The 20,218-nt window shown below is 43.7% G+C and overlaps 1 protein-coding gene and 1 long non-coding RNA gene across 5 annotated transcripts in view; one reads left to right on the top strand and one right to left on the bottom strand.

Annotated features, from left to right (window-relative positions):
- Positions 1 to 1,048, top strand: part of LOC113944730 — a 10,224-nt gene extending 9,176 nt beyond the window's left edge. For both annotated transcript variants that reach the window (XR_003526766.1, XR_003526765.1), the window contains exon 4: positions 26 to 1,048. This is a non-coding gene — a long non-coding RNA (uncharacterized LOC113944730). The remainder of the gene's footprint in view (positions 1 to 25) is intronic.
- The window catches only part of ZBTB1 (zinc finger and BTB domain containing 1), a 24,586-nt gene that overhangs the window by 3,579 nt on the left and 789 nt on the right, over positions 1 to 20,218 (bottom strand). Inside the window, exons 1-2 of one of the 3 annotated variants that reach the window (XM_027638177.1) lie at positions 19,632 to 19,917; positions 9,077 to 10,988 (exon numbers count right to left, since the gene is read on the bottom strand). In XM_027638177.1, coding sequence (XP_027493978.1) covers positions 9,077 to 10,968 — 1,892 coding nt within the window. In that variant the 5' untranslated portion in view covers positions 10,969 to 10,988; positions 19,632 to 19,917. Of the gene's footprint in view, positions 1 to 7,720; positions 10,989 to 19,631; positions 19,919 to 20,218 lie in introns of those variants that run through there. The other 2 variants (XM_027638175.1, XM_027638176.1) reach the window with 2 other exon arrangements.

Raw genomic sequence — 20,218 nt, 5'->3', positions numbered from 1 at the left:
GTAAAACGTTGTGCCCTCCTCGCAGGCTCTAAAATCCCCCAGCTGTGCTAAGAACGGAAGCTGTTTTGGGGATTCACAGCTGCAGGAGGATCAGCTTCACCCTCCTCTCAGCAAGCGGAAACGTTCGAGCCTTTGGAATGGGAACATGCGCGTTCCCAGCGAGCCACGAGATGGCACCCACAGCCCCATTCCCCGTATCCCTGAACATCTGCAGAATTCCAGCCCTTCGGAGAGGTTACAGAGGATGCAGCTCCTTCCACTTCATCAAAGTCGGAGGAAGCCTGTGATTAGCTGGATGTTTACAAATAAAAGGAGGATCTGGAGACAGATCAAAGAGAACTCTCCAGATTTGGCACAGATACCATATATTGTGCTCACAGCATCTGCACGGGTTCAACTGTTACATGAAGTGGCTGAACTTGGTGTATCTCATCATATATTAAAAATGCTTTTTAATGCTTAGTGCATTTATTAGAACTCTGAAGAGTCAGCCAGCTAAGGACCTGACAAAAACGAAAAAACACCACCTCCCAACTAACAAGATCTTACAGGCTCTATTTAAGAGAATCACCCACTGGGTTCTTCCTCACCCTGCTTTCTGCAGTGTAAAGGGAATCAAGAAGCAAAGCACTGTTCCAAAATCCAAAGGCTGTAGTACTTCAGACTCAGTAAACAGGAGCAGTAGCACTCAAAGCCTGTTCTCCAGCGATCTAAGTAGTTTGGCTGGCCCAATCACACCATATATGCTCTTCCCTGGAAAGTCTATAGTTCATCCAGGATCTGAGTTACTTTGGCACAGCCCAAATGACTGGGGAGAGAAGCAGATGGGAGATAAAAGATGTGGTGTGTGAACTACACTGAGTTAATGTATATCTGTTCTAAGGGACATCTTTGTTTTGACTCTGTGTAACAAACCAACATAGCTTGTGAGGTCTGGAAGGCCACACTAGACTATTCCTACTCTCATAGTAGTGCTCTGTTTGAAGTTGGTATTTCTATTTGGGGTCTAAAGCCACACTGAACTTGATCAAATAAACATTCTCCAAAGAAAACTGCCTTTGAACTATTTAACTCTTTGTACAGCAAACTAAAGCTGAAAGAACTGTAACAATCACTGTCAGATCTCTTGTGTCTTAGAGCTGAGTTGTTTTCCAGTTTTTAAGTTACTGTTCATCAGGACCTGTGTCTTCTCTGGCAGAACTGACTGTGGTAGCAACAGTCACTAAAATCTGAGTGAAACACAACCCTGCCTGAAAGCAGACTAGATGGGGTTAACCCTCAGACTTGCAGGCATGCAGACTGTGTCATATTTTACAGCATATGTAAGTGTACACAACTTCTATTTAATCTACCTGATAACAATGCAGCACAGATATCCGAGCTCTCTCCTGGGCTGTGGGGCATACTAAGACAATTTCTTCATCAGCTCCAAGGGATCCTGCCCTGTATTTTCTCTTCCTCCAGTGCTACTGTATTTATCCTTTTCCCGAAGGAGGGATATTTTAGATTCTGTCTCTTAAAATATCTCTACTTTGCATAATGGCTAGAGAACCTCAGCAGTTTGGTAGCTGGGACTCTCTACCAGCAGGTTCCAGTAGGAAACCCATAGGGAGAGAGAGAACAGAGGCATCATCTTTAGCATCCTGAATAAATGCTCTAACGACGACTTGTGTAAAAGGGAGGAGCGTAACCGATACCAGAAGTCTGGTGTATCTGCTGCCAAAACCAAAAGCAATCTATGGTATTCAGCAAACTCTATTTTTAGCCAGCGTATCTGCATTTCCACAAACTTTCATGGTCTTTGTGGCTTTTGCCATGGAGAGAAGGACCTTATGTTATTTCTCCCATTCATTTTCTGGGGAGTCAGAAGCAGAAGTCCCACTGGTGACCATCCGCAATGTAGTGGGATGGTTACCTAAAAAGGAGAGAACAGGTATTACTGAGTTGTGTAGGTTCAACTGAACAGGTGAGAACTATTAAAAAAGGCAAGTTCTTAGCCCTAGTCATTGCTTTAAAACAGGAAGAACGCAAAGCTTCCCATTACAAAAAAAAAAAAAAAAAAAAGAAAGAAAAACAAAACAAAACAAAAAAAAACCCAGAAGGCAAATAGAAGAGTCAAAAGGATGAATTTTTAAAAGAGCAACCTTGTCATCAGGGGAGATGGGGGAGAAGAGAGGGCAAAAGACTGAGTTTTGCATCTTTCACGTTGGCAACACTGCTGCTGCAGAGACCTTGGCAATGGCTGACACTGGTGGCACTTTGCCTGACAGACAAGTTGAGAAACCAAGGATTTACAACAGTCCTGATTTCCAGTGGATTTTCTACAATCCACACAGCTTCCAGGATTTGGAGGCCTTTAAGGAATGCTATCTTCTCACTGCCTGTCAGGAGTCTTGTGATATCGACAGAACCACAGGACACACTTATCTAAGATCATGTCTTATTTGCAAACAAAAAAAGTACACCCCAAAATCTCATTGATGCAAATCACCGTTGAGTTTGAGTGAAAACAACAGCAGCAACAGGACTTTGTCAAAGAGGAAAATTCTTGAACTATTTTATTTTTTTCTCCCACCGGAAAGTCTAGATGCAGCATTGTTGTTGTGGTTGTAGCTGCAGGAAGATTTATTATGGTTTTAGTAAGCCAGAAGGCACAGGAAAGGATTAAACCTTTTCATTTTCCTGCAAGGGAATCAAAGATATTGACCAGGTCTGAACATCGAGGTTCTCAGGGTGAGGTGTGCCACGCTGGCTACACAAAGCAGACAGTTAAAACCTGGCCTTGGACCACCTGCTGCTTTCTCATCTCATAATTTTATTATGTTCCCTTGAATACATTAATATGAAACTTTAAAAACGTATTTCCAACTACTCTTACATAGGGAATGTGCATGAATGACTGAAAACAGTTTCTCTAAAAGCATGAGGCAAAGTATTGTTTTCCTGTGTCTTTAATTTAAAAAAAAAAAAAAAAACAAAAACCAGAATCCACCCTACAAGACATTTGAGAGCAAAAATAACTGAAACAAATATCTGATAGCTTTTCTCCTGTAGAACTGGCACTGGTCATTCAAGTATATGAAAAGGAACATGGGGCTGTTTGTTTCAGGGATGAATATTTATAGTCACGATGAAGTGACTCCTGAGTCATGAGCTCTGTTGCCCTGTTACAAATTAAGATTTGTCTTTCTTCATGAAAAAAAATAAAATCACAATTAATTCCAGAATTGTAGAAGCAACTGTAAAAGTGGCAAAAGACACTTAATTTATAAAATGTGTGCTGATTTCTGCCATCTTTCCCCTACAAAATCTCAGCCTACTCACATGTCTCAAGAATACACTGCACAGCAAAATTTTAGGAGTTTTCTGGAAGCTGGAAGAAAATACACAAAACTAGTTCATAGCCCAGAACTACAGAAATGTCAGCTTTTAAAAACATGTTCCTAATTTCTAGCCTTCAGCAGACTTTATAAAGTCAAATTAGTCATGCTTCATCTTGTAGGTCTTCCAAGTCTGTGAGAAGCGTCAAACCAACTGAGAATAGGGAAGTCAGAAGATTTGATTTTTAGCCGTTTCAGATTAAGATGTACTTAAAAGTCAGGAGCAGGCACACGGGGATAGTAACAGATACTGCCAAGCATCTCCTTAATTCACACACGGAATCATCCTGAGCTTCCAGTATCAGAGCAAAAATGAGATGACTTTCTCCCCTTACGAAAAGCAGTGAGAGGCAGAGGGCACAGCAGGAGAGCTCCACAGCTGCTCCTGGGCCCACAGCTGGAGGGCATGAAGGCCAGAGGAAGGTGGGAGCCATTCCTGGTGTTTGGCCAGACAAGGGGCCCAGCTCATTCCTGGCCCCAGGCCAGGCCAACCACACAAACCCAGTGGCGCGGAGCACTACACAGCCTGCTTCAAGGAGGACTGAGAAAGCTCCAGAGCATATTTGTGGGATGAGCTGAACGCAGGAAGGTTTCCAGTTCTCACGAAGAGGGCAGATAGCAGAGATGTGTCTCATTTGTAAGAAGCTGGGCTGCCTTTTTCCTTATCAGGAAACAGGACATGAATGTAAGAGTTCAGCTTCCCCGAGGATGCTTGGGGGAGACAGAGGCCGAGTTAAACTCGGGACAAACTTTGAGTTCTGGTACAGCTTGTTTAAGCAAACGAGCCCCCTCCCAGCCACTCATTCCTCCTCTCGTGCCACCCCTTCTATTGTGCTTGCACAAGATCTGACACAGAGATGGAGAGGGAAGCACAGCGGGAAACTGGTCCAGCCAAAAAACAGCCCCATAGGGAATAAAAAAAAAGCCCATTTTTTGATTCAGTTCATTGTGAAGCAACATAAATATGTGCTTTTTTACAATGGAGAGGGTGGCACACAGGGGATATGAGAGCTGAAACTAATGGGGAGGAAGAAGGGGCTGCCAGGGCTCAAGGTGGCACTGCCTCCAGGAGCAAACTCATGTCCTCACCAATAGCTGAGACTCTTGATGGTTTTGCACTAGAGTATTCAAATGCAATGCTGTAGTAAAACTTTTCACATTTATAACAATGTATTTTTAATATATTCTCCAGGGCAGTACATTTTCTGTCTTCAGCTTTGATTAAAAAATATGCTGACTTGTATTTTCACCATCAATTGAAAATATTAAACAGGGAAGAGCCCTAATAAAAGCCTCAATTCTTAGAATTCTGTGATGTTCTAATCTATTCAAATCAAGATTTCTCCACAGACCTGGCTACAAATATCATTATACACAAATGTAAATACTATTTGAACCAAGAAGTTGCCAACAAGCATTTACAAGTATATCTATATTAACATTTGAAAAATCTCCTCTGAAAATGAGAAAGAAGTGCAACAGCTTTTGTGATATTTTAAAGCTCATTCTAGGTTTTCATTAACTCCCTTTTTTTACCTTTCAGTTAATCCTGAAAATTAAGAGCTAGGCTGGATACTTATAAATTATTTTCAGGGTTGCAGCCCACACCACTGCCAAAATGAGAAAAACAACAGAACAGAGAGAAGGCCTCCAAAAACAAGAAAAGCAAATCACTTAAAAATATAAGTTAGAGAAATTTTTTGTTCTGGCTATGCCTTGTGCAATGTGATACACTTACACCTCCAGTTCTAAAGATCCTTAACTGCTTTAACACTCTAACACTCCCCACAGTGCACTAAGGAGATGCAAAGGAACAATGTTATGTGACTGAAAAGTACAAATTAGAGGAAACAGAACTCTAAATGAAATATTTTTGCTTCCCTTCAAGGAACAGCAAAACTTCTAGGATATCATAACTGCCACTGGGGTTTTTTTTCATGTCTGCTTTCATTCTGTCTCCACATTAAATCATTTTTAACATGGTAGGAGCATTGAAACACCATCACTTCACTCTCCTGAGGATGCTGTCCCCATTTGGGGAAGAACACAGGACTGACCAGCCCAAGGCTGCCTCAGCACCCAGGCCTTCTCCCCATTCAAAGCAGCTGAATTCCTTCTGTCACTCCTGGCCTTTTCTTTTAACTGCCATTCTGTTCCCCTGCACACTTTTACATGTCATCTTAAACACTCTCCCCATTCACTTGCAAGCCAGGCTTACTTGTTTATGCCTTAGTACCTTTGATTTATTCTCCTATACTGCCCTTGATCACTCCTCAGGCTACTTCAGTCATTCTGATTTTCTCTGCCTACACATAAGTAGATCTGCTCCTAAACTTCCCTGCAGTGTAATTCATGCTCTTTTGTGAGTCTCAGTCTGGACATTTATACATGTGAACTCCAAGGTTTTGTTTCATTAGAACAGGAAAAAACCATCAAGTTCAGTTGGAAAGGTTTAACAAACTTATTTTGTTACTACAACACAGCTTATAACTGAAAACAAAGGTACTCCAGGGTGTTTATAAAGTTAGGTAGTACACATAAATACCATCATTCCCAGTTCCTCCATTTAACTTCTGTAGTTGGCAGGTCTACTTACACTAGGAAGTCACTTTTTCTGGGAAACATTTCTGGGTCAAGTTCAGACCAATACACTGTAAACAAGGGCACCTGATCCTGAGCAGGATGCTCCATAATCACCCTCAGCCCTTCACTGTATTCAGGAGTGATCCCTTAGATTGCAGAGGTCACCTCCTCCTTTTATACGAGGTCATTAATCTGGGCCATGCTGTGGCCCTTGGGGCAGCGAGACCGGCCATCCTTGGTACAAGCTCTGCAATCCGAGTTTGTGCCGTAGTGAGCTCATGGCTCTGGCCGACAGCTCTCCCAGCCAAGCTGAGTCATTCTCACTCCGGTCTCACAGGCATCTACAGGACATTTTATCCACTCCTCCAGCCACCCCCTCCATGCCACCTTTGGGATTTGCTTCCCACTGCACAGCTCTAATCCTGCCCCTCTGCTGTTGCCACTCCCTCCCACTCAGGATCTCTTCTCCCACTCAGTCTTACCACTATTCCAGTGCCACAAGACTCTCTCACCAACTCCCCCAGTGCTCTCCAGTTCTCCCTCACTTCCCTTGACTGCTTTTCCCAATCCAGCCACAGCTGATACCGTTAAGGATAACATGCGTGTCAGAGAATCACTGTGTGCAGTATATCAAGCCCCCAGCTCTTCCCCTACAGCACCTAACTGCTTCACCTGTAAGACAATCATTATAGCTAAATATTTTGTCTTTTGAAGAGTCTCATTATCACCTTAGCAACAATTCCAATGCTAAAAGGTGTTAAAATACCCATCCCACTTACTCTTTGAACCCTTACACACTGAGCTTCGTCCTGGTTTGGGATGGGGAGCATGGAATAAATCCTAAGGTGGGAAAGTTCTGAATTAACTGAAATGCTGGAGTGCATCCATGCCTGTGCTCTTTTTGGCCCCAGTGTTATTCAGGACTGGGTTGGCTTCAGCATCACACAAGAAAACACAGGATTGAGCAGATAAAGCAAAACATTAAAGGTCTGAACTGCACCAGAAGCAGTCGGTGCCTGGGGCCAGCTGCCAGTTCAGGACTGAGGTCTGATGGGGGAGCCTCCTCCATCACTGCAGAAATGTACACATCTGCCAGCCAAGAGAAATCCTAATGAACATTTAAAACTGAATAAATGCAAGGCAATTCGTACTAATTTGAATAGTTACAGTGGAGATTCTGTACTGTGTTCGTTTCTCTGAACAGTTTAACATTAAAGCTCGATACTCCTCATAATCCCAAGAAACAAAAAGGAATCGAACTCAACTCAGACAGCAACAAGCACATGAAAGCCCTGGACTAGACCCTCAGCTCCTGGCTCCTATTCACAACCCCACCACTGGCACACGAGGTGATAGAGTATTTCAGTCGGAAGGGACCTACGATGATCATCTCATCCAACTGCCTTAATTGCTGATTTAAATTACTTTCCTCCCTCCATGTCTCAGTAGGAAATAGCATTACCCACCCTCTTTGATAAAGTGAGATCTGCTGGGAGAAAGTACTGCTAGGTTTTATTTTTTAATCGTTTTCTCCACCGTTACACATTAGGATCCTTTCCTCCCCCCCATCACAAATCACACAATTAACAAAGGTTTAGACAGCTGGTGCCTAAGAGTCAAAGCCAGTAGTTCTCTCAAAGGCCGAAGTGCCTCACTGAATTGATGTCAGCAGGTACTTAGCAGGATTTTTAAATTCAATTAAATTAAGAGACAAGCTATGCAGATTAGGGCTCTGCTAGAATCAGCAAGGAATCTTAAAAGGCATAAAATGTCTTTACATTTATTAAGCAAACTCTGCAGTCTTTTCTTGTTATATTCTTGTTGAAAAACAGAACATTCATAAAGTATCATGAAAACAAGAAGCAAAAAAACTAAGGTTCACATGAGCCACACTCCCCCTTCCCCTCCCCGCCCAAGCAATGTGACTGTCTTCACACCCATCCTGCTTTTAACTTTCCAACACAAGCAGCAAGGCACGGTTCACAGCTAGGCTGAGAATGCAGTCTCCAGTGCACATGGCCACGCTGCATTCCTAGGAACCTGCCACGGCTGCTCCTCCCTTGTATGTTAGGATAAGCAGGTTAAATATACCCACAGAGATACAGACAATAAAAGAAAGGCCAATGTCAGTTGAACAGTTCTGCTAGGACTTCAAGTCTGGAAAATGACCACTGTGCTGGGAACTCCTTGGTTATCCCAACAGTCAGTAACTCCCTTTCCCTTTGTGCACTCCAGTCCAAGCCTGCGAGGTTTAACTGAGCCTATGTGCTCTCACCCTGGGATGCACATTCCAACAAAGCCAAGAAGCAGGGGACCAGGACAGCCAGCTCTGCCCTTACAGCAGAGACAGAGCACAAAGGATTATTTCTGGGCATTGTTGTTTGGTTTTTTTTTCATTTTGGAAATTAATTTGGGGACTATGAACAGTTATGCTCTTGCACGTTAATCACTGAGATCTAAAATTTTCACATGAAGAAACAACACATGGAAATATTAAAGCACTCATCTTATGGACATGGATCCGAGAACTGTTTAATAGCAGTCAGTGAAGGGGTAACATTGTGCTTTTAATCTACAGTTTAAAAATAATGATTTGTATATCTACTTAGTAAAACAATAAAATTAAGAACAGAAACTGATATTAGGAAACAGTGAAAATGTAATAATTAAACACATGATGCTTTTCAAAGCTATATACTTAATGAGCCTAAATAGACACCTATGGTTAGGAGGGTCTTAAAAAAAATAATAAAAAAAGAGACTTATTTTCAAATTTTTTTTTTCCTTTTCAATTTTTTTCTACTATACTTATGCTTTGCTTTGGTGTTCTCTCTGTTGCCAACTTAATGCTTTAACAGTATGTTTATGCTTATGTTCTTTTCAAATGCTTGGCATTATAGTGAGATCTCATATCTTTCCTCAAATTAAATTTTGCTCCACATACTCCACATGTATACAGATGAACATCCATGTGCTGCTCCAGTTGCTCATTATTTGGGAATATCTGAAAGCAGACCTGGCATATAGTCTCTCCAGCTGATAAGTGAGATATCATATGCCGTACATGGTCATGTTTTCGGAAGTTTCCTTGATCACAAATGGAACAGACATACCTGGCCATGCCTTTGTGCATATCATTGTGGAGCCGCAACTGGCGCTCTCTTAAGAACTGCTTCCCACATGTCTGACAAACAAACTGTTTTTCCTTGGTATGAACGGTATAGTGTTCCCGCAAGTGGCAACGCTGGTAAAATCCTTTCCCACAAAGATTGCAGAAATGCTTACGTCTGTGATCCCTCTCGTTCTCTTCCAACATGGAGTTCTTGAACAGATCTTGCTCCAGGCAGTTTGACATATGTTCAACCACCAGGTTTTCAGTTTCAAAACGCTGACCGCAATTAGGGCATCGGAAAGGACAGGCAGAATGCTTGTATAACTGTTTTTTTTGAAGGCTGTTCATTTGGAAGTGACTGTCCCTGAAGTCCTCTAGCATCTCTGCAAACATCATGTCCCTTATTTCCGACTGCTCCTCAGGGTTTTCTTCTAAGTCCATTTTCTCCTCAGAATTTCTGATTCCGTTCATGGTCAGATCCTGGGGTTCTCCACAGGTCTGTGCATGATCCTGTAACTGCTTGCCTTTGACCAGTATTTGACCACACTTGCCACAAGCACATATATTTTCTATGTGTTTGGATAAATAATGAGAGGACAAATCTTCCTCGGTGATTGTTAGCCCACAAAGTTCACAGGGAGCGTTCTCCACGTCTTCCTGCACTGAAGGAGCCTTTCTGTTAAGGTGCCGCGGACTTTTCAAACACTTTCTTTCATCCTCATCCATGGATAAACGGGGTTTTAAAGTCTTCCGAGCATTTCTCTTCTCTCTCATCTCTTCCTCGACGTAGTATCTGTAGAGCGGCTCTTCCTGCTCATCATCCAGGTCATCATTGTCAGAAGACTCATTGCAGTCTTTATCCGTCACCTTGATAATATTAAAATCCTTCAGCTCATCTGTAGGATTGTCCTCCGGTTCCACCTTGATGATAATCCTCTTCCTCTCAGAGGCTCTGTTTCCTTCTTCACCTGAGGTCTCGGAGGCAACTGTGCTGCTTTTCCTGCTCGTGATGTTTGACACGGGAGATGAAGAATCGTCTGCAGCTTGGCTCGAGTCCCCCTTGTATTTTTCTGTTTGTGTGGAGATCATTTTAGAAGTAGAGTCCTTTTCACTATAGTCTATTTTCTCAGTACTGTAGTACCTGGCACTTTGGTAGGAATGCCTGTTGGTGCACGTTAACACGTGCTCATCCAGTAGCTTTTCACAGCTAAAACTAAACCCGCAGCTGTCGCAGGTGAAGCTCCTTCCAAACCGGCGCGAGTGGGACACGCGCTCTTTCGTGTGAGAGAATTTGGACGTGGAGCTTTTTTTGCAGGCATCAAACAGTTGTTCAGGGAAGCTGCTTAGCTGCAAAGCTTCTTCGTCAGGCTCTTTGTTATGGGATGTATTTACTGTTGAACTTGGCGGCTCCATGCCCCACCTGTTTGCTTCGCTGCCATTTCTAGCGAGCGCGTCTTCATACATTCTCACGCCAAATATCATTTTACTATTCTGGGTGCTAGAAGCAGAAGATGAACATTTTAAACTAGATGAGTCTGTATCCTGTATATCTTCTAGACATTCAGGTACGTTATACAGCTGTAAGTAGTTCATGGCCACTTTAAATTGTTCAAAATTGGCAGGGGCTGTCATGATTTTTCCTAAATACATGAACTGTAAAATAAGATCAAAGCATTCAGCGCTAATCTTCATGTTGCTTAGATTCAGCTGGGCTGTAGTGTGTTGATGGTTCATAAAAAACATTCTAAAATAGGAGCTGCAGGCAGCAAGGACTGCTTTATGTGCTTGAAAATAAATATCATCGATAGCAATGCAGCAGTCACACAGAAAGCCCCACTCTCTTTGGTTGTTTAGCTGCTGAAGGACATAGTTGCTATGGCTGGTTCTCGCCATCTTGTACTTCGATTATAGCCCTGCATAGAGAAGAAGATATCTGTTAAATCACGAGCACAGAACCCCAAACCTACTTGAACGTAGGGAGGAAATGCCATCGTTTTGCTCTCTAGATCTTCCTATTCTGACAGTTTGCGGTACAGCTTCCTGTCTGGAGACCTTTGCTGGTAACTACTTATGAATACTGATGCCAGTGAAAACATCCATAATTCCATGTGCTCACCACCAGACTTACAAGACTAGTAAACTAATAAACATAACCACCACACATGTCAATCAAAGCTATGCTGTTAGAATATAAATTAGCAAATATATCTCAAAGTCCCCCAGCCAAGATTTGCAGATATGAATTCTGAATGCAGAACTTCAAAAACTTCACAGGGTAGACTTCTGTAAGATGGCCCCGGGACAACACCTATACAAGGTAAACTGGCTGTCAGAAACCACTCTTCAGTCTCAACTTGCCTTTTTACCTGTCAGTCCAACGGACACATGATGCAACTCATACTGGAAAACAGGCCAGGCTCAAACTGGTCTGTCCCTCCTCATTAAAGGAAACTAAGAGGCATCAGTGGAGCACCCACACAAGCTACTCCACACATTCTGCTCTTCATGGCAGTTCAGGGACTGCCTCAACCCTCCTGCAAACCAGGAACTGCAGAGTCAAACGCCTTCTGAGAAGCAGAGGGCAGCCCGGCTGCGGTGGCACGTCCCACGTACGAGCCCGCTGCAGATGGTGACCAGGCGAGCTGCGTGACAGCCACAGGGGCTGCACAGGCAGGAAGTGGTGCACGCCGTGCCTCCAACTGCTCTCAAAACCACCAGTTCAGAGCGCTGAAACGTTACCAAAACACATAGATGGGAAACCGGACAAAGAAAAACTCAGCAATGGAGAACTGAGAGAGCCCGCAGGGCAGAGGTGGAGCCACGGTGAAATGAAGCCTTGACAAAGACTGGGGAGAAAGGCCTGCAAGTGCTGAGGGTTGCTGTAATGTGAAAGGACTAACTTGTCCTCAGGAGAAAAGAGGAAGAAAACATATTGGTTTATATTAACAAAAATATCCAGAAGAAATGCATTGTATACAGGAGGCGTGCATCTGATTTACAGAAGATAAACTTAACCAAGTGTGGCCAGATCAACAGTTAGTCACGACTCACTTTACTGATTGTACATAATCTGTTCTAACTGCACAGGGTGAGGGGGTGAGAAACCAAAAGAAGGTATAAAGAACGCCCTAACTAAATGAAAAACAGAAAGCAGTAATGAGCATTCTTAACATTTTGAAAGGTTATCACAAACAATGCAAATAACTGTAAGAGATTTGTACAAATAAAGTACAGGCTAGCAAATGACATATATTAAATGGCATTTTATGACTCAGTGAAATGCATGGATTGATTTGCAACCAACTCTTTCAACTGTTCAAAATTTAAACACAATACACACACAAATGGTCCCTTTTTCTTCTTATTCCCCTAACAGCTTACATCTCCTAGGGAGAAAAATGGATAGAGAAATTAAATTCCACAATTGGTGTTGTATTCGCAAGTCATAGGCGTTGCCTGGCTTGTTAAGCAGCAAGCCTAACATTAAAACCCCGTTCTCCATTCCACAAAGGACTGCCACGGAGGAAACATACTCAAGCTCCCAAGACAAGAACATGCTCACCCCACCCAGCAATATTCCCTACTGCCAACTCGTCCAGCAGTACCTCTGGATCACCACCAGCACAGGACCTTGTCTGGCAACAGGAACCTTGAGATTTGGGCTGAATGACAACTGACTACGAGCATCTGCATGGCAGCTGCTCCTTTCCTCTCAGCCCAACCCTCCACACCCAGAACTCCAGGCAAGCACCCTGCCATAACAATTCTCAGACCGGTTTGGTCCAGTGATGTTCACTGTAGAAATGCAACTCGTTGCATGGAATTCATTTAATGGCTTTCTCACTAACTTGCAAAACAGTGGCTTTGAAAGTAGAAGAATCTCTGAAACCACTTCACACCTTTTCTACAGACATTGATCATTGTCTAGGTCACTGGGTAATTTCAGATGTTTCTGTGTAGCAAAGCTCTCAACACCAATAATAAAAGTGCACTTCATATTCTTCCAAGGAGTAACATGTTTTGGACTTGAGGCAATTCATTAGATGCTAAATGTAATTCAGTCTACTGTATCAAGAACAGCAGCTGCATAATGAGGAAGAACTGACTTCAACTTCCACATTGTAAGAGTGGAAACCAGTGAGAAAAGAGATGACAGAGTCTAAGGTACAACTGGCCTCTTGTTGTAAACTCCCAACAGAACAAGAAAAGGCTCAGGACAACTCAGGTTAATCTCCCATCCTCATAAAGTGGCAAGTTTTAAATGTAATGTTTACTTGTGTTTTTTCTACACTAAAAGTACTCCATCATGTCCACCAACAGCAAAACAGCAGTCCAAGCAGCAAGCCTGTACTAAAAAGGTGGCCACAAACTATCTGCACACACCTGCAGACTGCAGCATTTCCAAATGATGTGAATGATGAGTGACAGCACACAAACTTGCCTTTTTTAAGGCAAGTTTTTTACCTTTCTTCTTTTAAAAAGGTGAAAGGTATTTCTCCTTTTGACAGAGGAGTTCCTGCAGAGCTTTCAGCATGTGGGTCCCAACACACAACAAAGACCCTTTGGCAATGGTTCCCTCCTAGGAACTCTGGGAAGAAACAGCTGGAGCATGAGGTGGCTTGAGCAGGATGGCAAAGTGCTCAGATACATATCCGGCATCTACTGCAGTAGTACTACACGTAGGTGTTAAAAGACTGTTTGAGGTTATTTATGTTAATGAAAGTAATGGCATCCTCCCTCTGGATGCTGTATTAACCTGCTGCATGTAACTATGTATTTACAGCTGCCAACACTTCCCACCATGAGAGGCTGGGTTGGGCTATTTAAAACTTTAGCACATTTCAACCAGCAAAGGCAAAACTTTCCTTCTGAATTGTCTATTTCGCACTGATTTATTTGCCCCCCCCACACCCCTTCCACAGAAAAGGTCAACTAAAACAGTTCACAAAATGAAGCTCAGAAAAAGCTTTCATATATGTAGATTAATATTCTTTTAAAAATAAAAAGTTTCTCTTCCAAAATCTTTGAAGAGACACTTTATGTGGGAGAAAGCGTTATATCTTAGATATGTTGTCATGATATAAAAATCTGCCTGAATTTGGCCAAGTTTGAGGGAGAGAAGATAAAAAATATCAGTTTATTCACACTTAGAAATTTTGTTATTTATTAAAATCTCAGATTACAGCCTGGCTGAGAACATTTCATCCTCTTGCAGCTCCTTTGTACATGGGGGCCTGCCTGAGCCATCCTACCTGCAGTGAAACCCCCCTTTTGCACAGAGCTCTGCCACGGTTTTAAACTACAAAGGGGTTGATTCAGACAGAAGAAAGGAAGTTTTTATGACGAGGGTGGTGAGGCACTGGCACAAGGTGCCCAGAGACGTGGTGGATGCCCCATCCCTGGGAACATTCAAGGTCAGGTTGGAAGGGGCTCTGAGCAACCCTGATCTAGTGGAAGATGCTCCTGCTCATTGCAGGGGGGCTGGACTGGATGGCCTCTTAAGGTCCCTTCCAACCCAATTCCATGATTCTATGTGCCCCCTCACAAAGGCAGGACCTCATAGGAGGGCTTGCTGGAGATTGCTCCACATGACAATTCCCTGCTGGGTTTTATCAGCCCTCCTGGTAGCTGGATGGAGAGGATACCTAATTCTGGCTGACGGAGGGCCAGACCCAGGAGGGGGTGTAGTGAAAACACAAGGAGATTGGGAAATGTAAGAAGGATGTGACGGAAAACTTCTGGAAGTCTGAAGAGCAGGGAGAGGCAGGCTGGGAGCAAAGTGCTGAGCCAAGAGGGGGAGACTGGGATTAGGAAGCAGCACTGGGAATTAAAGCTGGGGGCAATGAGGGTCTAAACAGTGGAGGGAAGCTGCTTGGGCAAGGGCCTGGGAAAAGCCAAGCTGCAGGGCCTAGGGCAGAAGGCCTAAAAACACAGATATGCTTTTGCTGGGGAATGGGTGGAAAACAAATATAGCATTTACCCCTTCAGAGCAGGAACTGCATCTCAAATTCCCAATCCTGCCATCCCTTTGCTATCAGCAAGCATCACAGGCTTCCTGACAAACTCCTTCCCATCGAGAGCAAGCTCTCAGAAAGTGATCATTTATCATTATTTTGTTACTTTAATTGCTAAAATGGCAGCGATCTGCATTTATCACCCATGTGGGTGGTTCAGTACTGCAAACTATTTTTGAAGTTTGCTTTGGAAAAAAAAAATGCAGGCATTAGAATAAAAACAGGTCTTTTTACAGAAAACACAAGATTTCAAAGTTAAATGGGGACACAAGAAATGCTGTAATTAATGCAGGATTAATTCAGCTGCCATTTACGTATCATGTATTATGTATACACATATATTATGTACAGATAACAGTAAAATATTCCTTACTCAGCACATCCTTTTGGTCTGTCCAGGCCTGGATCTCAGCAGCAGCAAGACAAGATCCCTGCTCATCTGGCAAAGCATTTGGAGGATGTGAAGCGAATGGGAGGCAGGGGACAAAAAAGAGGATCTCACAGCAATGAGCACTGCTTGGAGAACATCATCCCATTGCTGCCAGTCTCAGGACAAGTCACTTCAACCTTATTAAGTCTGGCTTGCACTTTTTGGATATCCAGTTTATTCACACAGGTAAACACCATCAGCAGTAACTAAGGTCAGTGGGAGCTATCCTCTGTATGTACTAAACACCAAGTATCTTGGAAAATTAAAGCTCCATGCAGGCAAGTCTGTCAATCCAAAATTATAAATTATTTTTAATCCTCTCTGATTCTTCTATTTCAAAGAGAGAAGAAATGCCAGCCACTTGTCCAATGGACTAGCACATTACCTTTTGTGAAGCATCTCAATACTGGAGGAACCAACCTCACAAATCCACAAGGAACACAAGCAGCTCCAATTTCAGCAAGGATTGATTTGTGCAGTAAATGCAGCATGGGCCATATTGTAAGCAGTGCTGAGTAATGCAGAGGTGTTCTAAAAAAATGTGCTAGAAAAGCATCCGATATGAAAATGAAAACTGAAGATATTTGAGTTGGGTATTTTCATTCTGATTTTCAAATTCCAAGTCTCTGTATGCACTCTATTGCCCTAGTAAATGTTTATTTTTACATGGCCACACTTTGATTCAAGCTGTTTGTCTGCCACTAGATTTTTTTCTTTTCTTTCGAGGCACCACTTAGATACTATTCAGATGTGACCATGAACAAGGTAAGCTGCACTACTACACTAACCAGATATGTCGTTTGTAAGTCTGCTAACAAAAAAAGAACAGGTATTTACTACAGCTCCATGCTGTCATTTCCTCAAATTCAAAGTTTTCTGAGATGTTTTAAACAAAAGAAGTAAAAGATTCTCAAGCAACGAACTGGTAAAGTTCTCTTGCTAGCTCCTCTGTCTTTAAAACAGACATACCACAAGGTTCAGAATTTAGGAGCATTTCGGCTCCTAAAATTAGTAAGTGGTTTTCAAAACCCAGCATTTCCACTGCTGAGCAGGCAAAAACATAGCGCTTACATTGTTAGTTACTGGCTGCTTTTCTTTGGAAACCAAGAACAGGCTGGACAAAAGTGTAATAAATGAGTGGAGAATTTGGTGCTAATAGAAAATGAGACTGGAAAACCTCAAGCAAACAACGCCCAGTTACCCAAAGAAACAAGCGCGTGGGCAGCAGAAAGCAAAGCCCCCATCGCAGTCTGACACCATACCCCACCCTGCCACGGGTTCCCAAGAACTCTCCCAAGAAGTATTTTGCCTCTGTGGGTCAGATCCACCAAACAGCCTGGATTCCTAAATGACAGCATCGAGATGATGCACAGAAAATCCTACACAAGATGTATAAATTCTCCATATGACGCCCAAGGAGTTTAAGTGTTCGGCTACTGCATCAATCACAGAGCTATCAACAGGCTACAACTTCTACCTACACATACTCAATAGGAAGCCACTGAGATTGCTCTGGGACTGCCTCAGTTCACACAAACACTGCAAAACCAGCAAAGAACCTGGGGCCAGGTGACCACCGTCCACCTCAAGAGTGGCTAAGTTCGCAGTGCAAGCATAGCCTAGGTCATGAATTAACACAACTATGGGAAATCCATGTTCTGCCAGGGAAAATGTAATTAAGCTCCATTATTCAGGCTATGAAGGACTGAAGGTATAATTTACCCTCCCCCATAGCCCTTCCAATCGGCTGCCTTCAGGCATGCTAGCTGGGAATATGATTCCAATCTAATCTTCAGACACATCCTAGTGGCTGAATCAACTCATTTTAAACAGACTCCTGGACAATGTAGAGAACCAAGTTTTATGACACTTGGGCTAGATCTGAACCAGGGAAAAGTCAGATGTTCCAAAACCCCCAACCACGAGCTGTTGGGGCTGCTCGATCCCCTCCTCAGCCAGCAGTTCTCCACTGATTCAGCCTCCGTGTCCACAAATGAGAAACAGACATCAAAATTTAGCAAGTTATGATTCTCAGCTGCTTACTGAGAATCAATTAAGATGTGTTACATGGTCTTAGGTAAGAACACTCCTCGAAAGACATGGGATACAGTGTCATAAAAGCTTGACAGAGTAAATTAAGAAAAGGGAGTTTGTGCTAAAGCCCCATCTCAACTTCAAACAACTTAAGATCAGTTCTAGGGAGTAAAAGTACTAGAAAGACCTCATGCAGTCCTTTAAAGTAACTTGCTAGCCACAAAGGACTACTCTAGAAACTCACAGTTATCTTTTATCTGTCACCTTTACAGCTGCCAGGCAACACGGTAATGATATGTTTAAAAGAAACAATTAGTGGGGAAAAAAATTATACCCAATTTATGCCTTGTGGCAGAACGATGAGCCTTTTTACCTAGGCTCTCCGAGGTACACGGATTTTCAACTTCAGGAGGCATCTTGGTGGTTTAACCATGTCTTGAGACCCTCAAATGAAGTCACACGTGCCTTCCAGGAGAGCATCCCTGGCTAAATACAGGTTGGACTTCACTTTAACAACTTGCTGGATGCACATGAATGAAGCACAGTAACTTGTGAGATATACGTCAAACTACAGATTTTGTTGGCTCTTTCTGGTCTTAAATGTTTCACATTTTACTTTCAGCACATTAAAAATGAAAATAAGGCTACTAAGGCCTCCATCCAATGAAATAAGTTTAATATGGGTAAAAAAGGCAACAGCCAGTGAATTCTGGAGTTCTGCAGTGACACAGGACACAAAAAGAAAAAATTACCAGACAAATAGGAAGATATAAACGGTCTTCATGCAAATTATGTCAGCTGTTGTGCCCACATGCTGTGTCCGCAGCATTGGGTGATGGTGTTTATGGTGCCCAAGCAGAGGCAGAGCAGGACAACCCAACCGCTGGGGAACCACTGGTCAAACTGAAAAATGAACACATGGCTTCTCATGCTACACGAGTGTGAGGTCTGGAAGGACTCTAGTGGGAGGTCCAGCTGTAACAACTAAGAGAAAGGACACCAGGCTTTTATCAGGTAACTTTCACTATCTCAGTTCTGAGCAGCTATTTTATTTCCATCCAGCAGGTAAATAGCTACTATGGCTTTGTCCATCCTGGATTTTCAGGGCTCTCCACTGTCAGCAAGAATGGAAATCTGTGAAAGAAGCAGCTTCTCACATTCAAGTAAGAAAGCATCTAAAAACCTAAATCTCTGGTTGGCATGAGCACCCTCAACATAATCACTGCAAATTCCTGTGCCAGTGACAACAGTAATTGAGTCTGATGAAGAAAAGACTTGTGCAAGCAGAGCTGAAGCATCTGTTAAGTCTGTGATCTTATTCCACACAAAACTTTCCGGCTACTAGGAAGAAGTGTCTTCTATTACTTCTCTGAGCGTCCCACGCAGCACAAACCCATGTCTTCATTACCTGCATCCAACCCCCGCAGGTCGGTGCCTGCTGGTTCCCTGTTACCTCAAACATCAGCAGAGTGCAACTAATACTACTTGTTACTCCTCAAGTTTTCTGGCCAGTCACCCAAAAATCTCTCCACAAGCTTGTCAACTCGCTGTGCTGCTGCCTAGGAAAATCTCTGCCAGTGCTGCAACCGCTTGTGTTTGGCCAGTTTTCCCCACGGCCATATGGTCCCAACGCCTCTCCCCCACTCGCCATGAAAGCTTAACTTGTAATTTGGTAAAAATGAGAAGCCCGCATCCCCCTGCTCATGGCTGCTGTGTGGGTTTTTCCAAGAGCTGTAATGAGGAATGTTAAACAAACACCTTTAATTAAAGGAATGTTTGTTTAATGTAATTAAATGCCTAAGGAACACCGCACTGTTGCAACCCCGGATAGTTTTGCACTGTGCCTCGCGATACTCTAGTGCGGGGGAAATAATGCAAGCAAGTGACATAACCTGCCAGTAAACATCCAAATATTAAGCAGCATCCAAGCCATGCTACCCATTTACCAAATGCCTACGTGTCAAGAGGAACCGGCACTCATCTGTCAGCTGAAACAAAAAAATCCTGAAAAACAGAAAGGAGTAAAACCCCAGCCCCAAACCCACAGCGTTTTCAGTCCCTTTTACTCTCTTTACTACCTTTCTATCCGAGCAGAAAAGAGGAGTCCTTTGAGGAACGAGACTTTACAACACCGCTCCCAGAGCGGCACAGGGCTTGTTTTTTTATGTGACAAAAGTATTCCCCTTCCTTTCCAGCCGCCTCCGAGGCGATCCAGCGCGCTGCCAGCCCCGAGTGAAACCCAAGTCTCCCGCCTGGCAGGGTGGAGCATTCCCTGGGGCTGCAGCTCCGCTCCGTTTTTCGCCGAACCACCGCAACTCGCTCGAAGTTTTGGGGTGTTTATTTCGTAAAGACAAAAGGAAGAGAAGCGGCGGGACCCACCGGGAAGGGGGGGGCCGGCGCCGGGCGCGATAGCGGCACCCGAGATGTTTACCGCGACTTCGAGCCCCGGAGCCACCCGGGCGGCGCGGTGCCCTTCCTTCCCCGCCTCTCGCCCCTGCACCTCCCTAGGCCGCTTCTCGCTCCCCAGCGCGGCATCCCCCGACCCCCGCCCGCCCCGCAGGTGGAGCGCGCCCGCCGCGGCCCCGGCAGTGCAGGAGGGAGGGAGGGAAGGAGGGAAGGCGGGCGGGAGCCGGACCCGGACCCGCCGCGGCGGCGCCGCCGCTCG

The sequence above is a fragment of the Corapipo altera genome, unplaced genomic scaffold (genome assembly GCF_003945725.1).
Source record: "Corapipo altera isolate COAL_440 unplaced genomic scaffold, ASM394572v1 23, whole genome shotgun sequence".
Taxonomy (NCBI): Eukaryota; Metazoa; Chordata; class Aves; order Passeriformes; family Pipridae; genus Corapipo; species Corapipo altera.
This window is presented reverse-complemented; position numbering and strand designations above follow the sequence as displayed.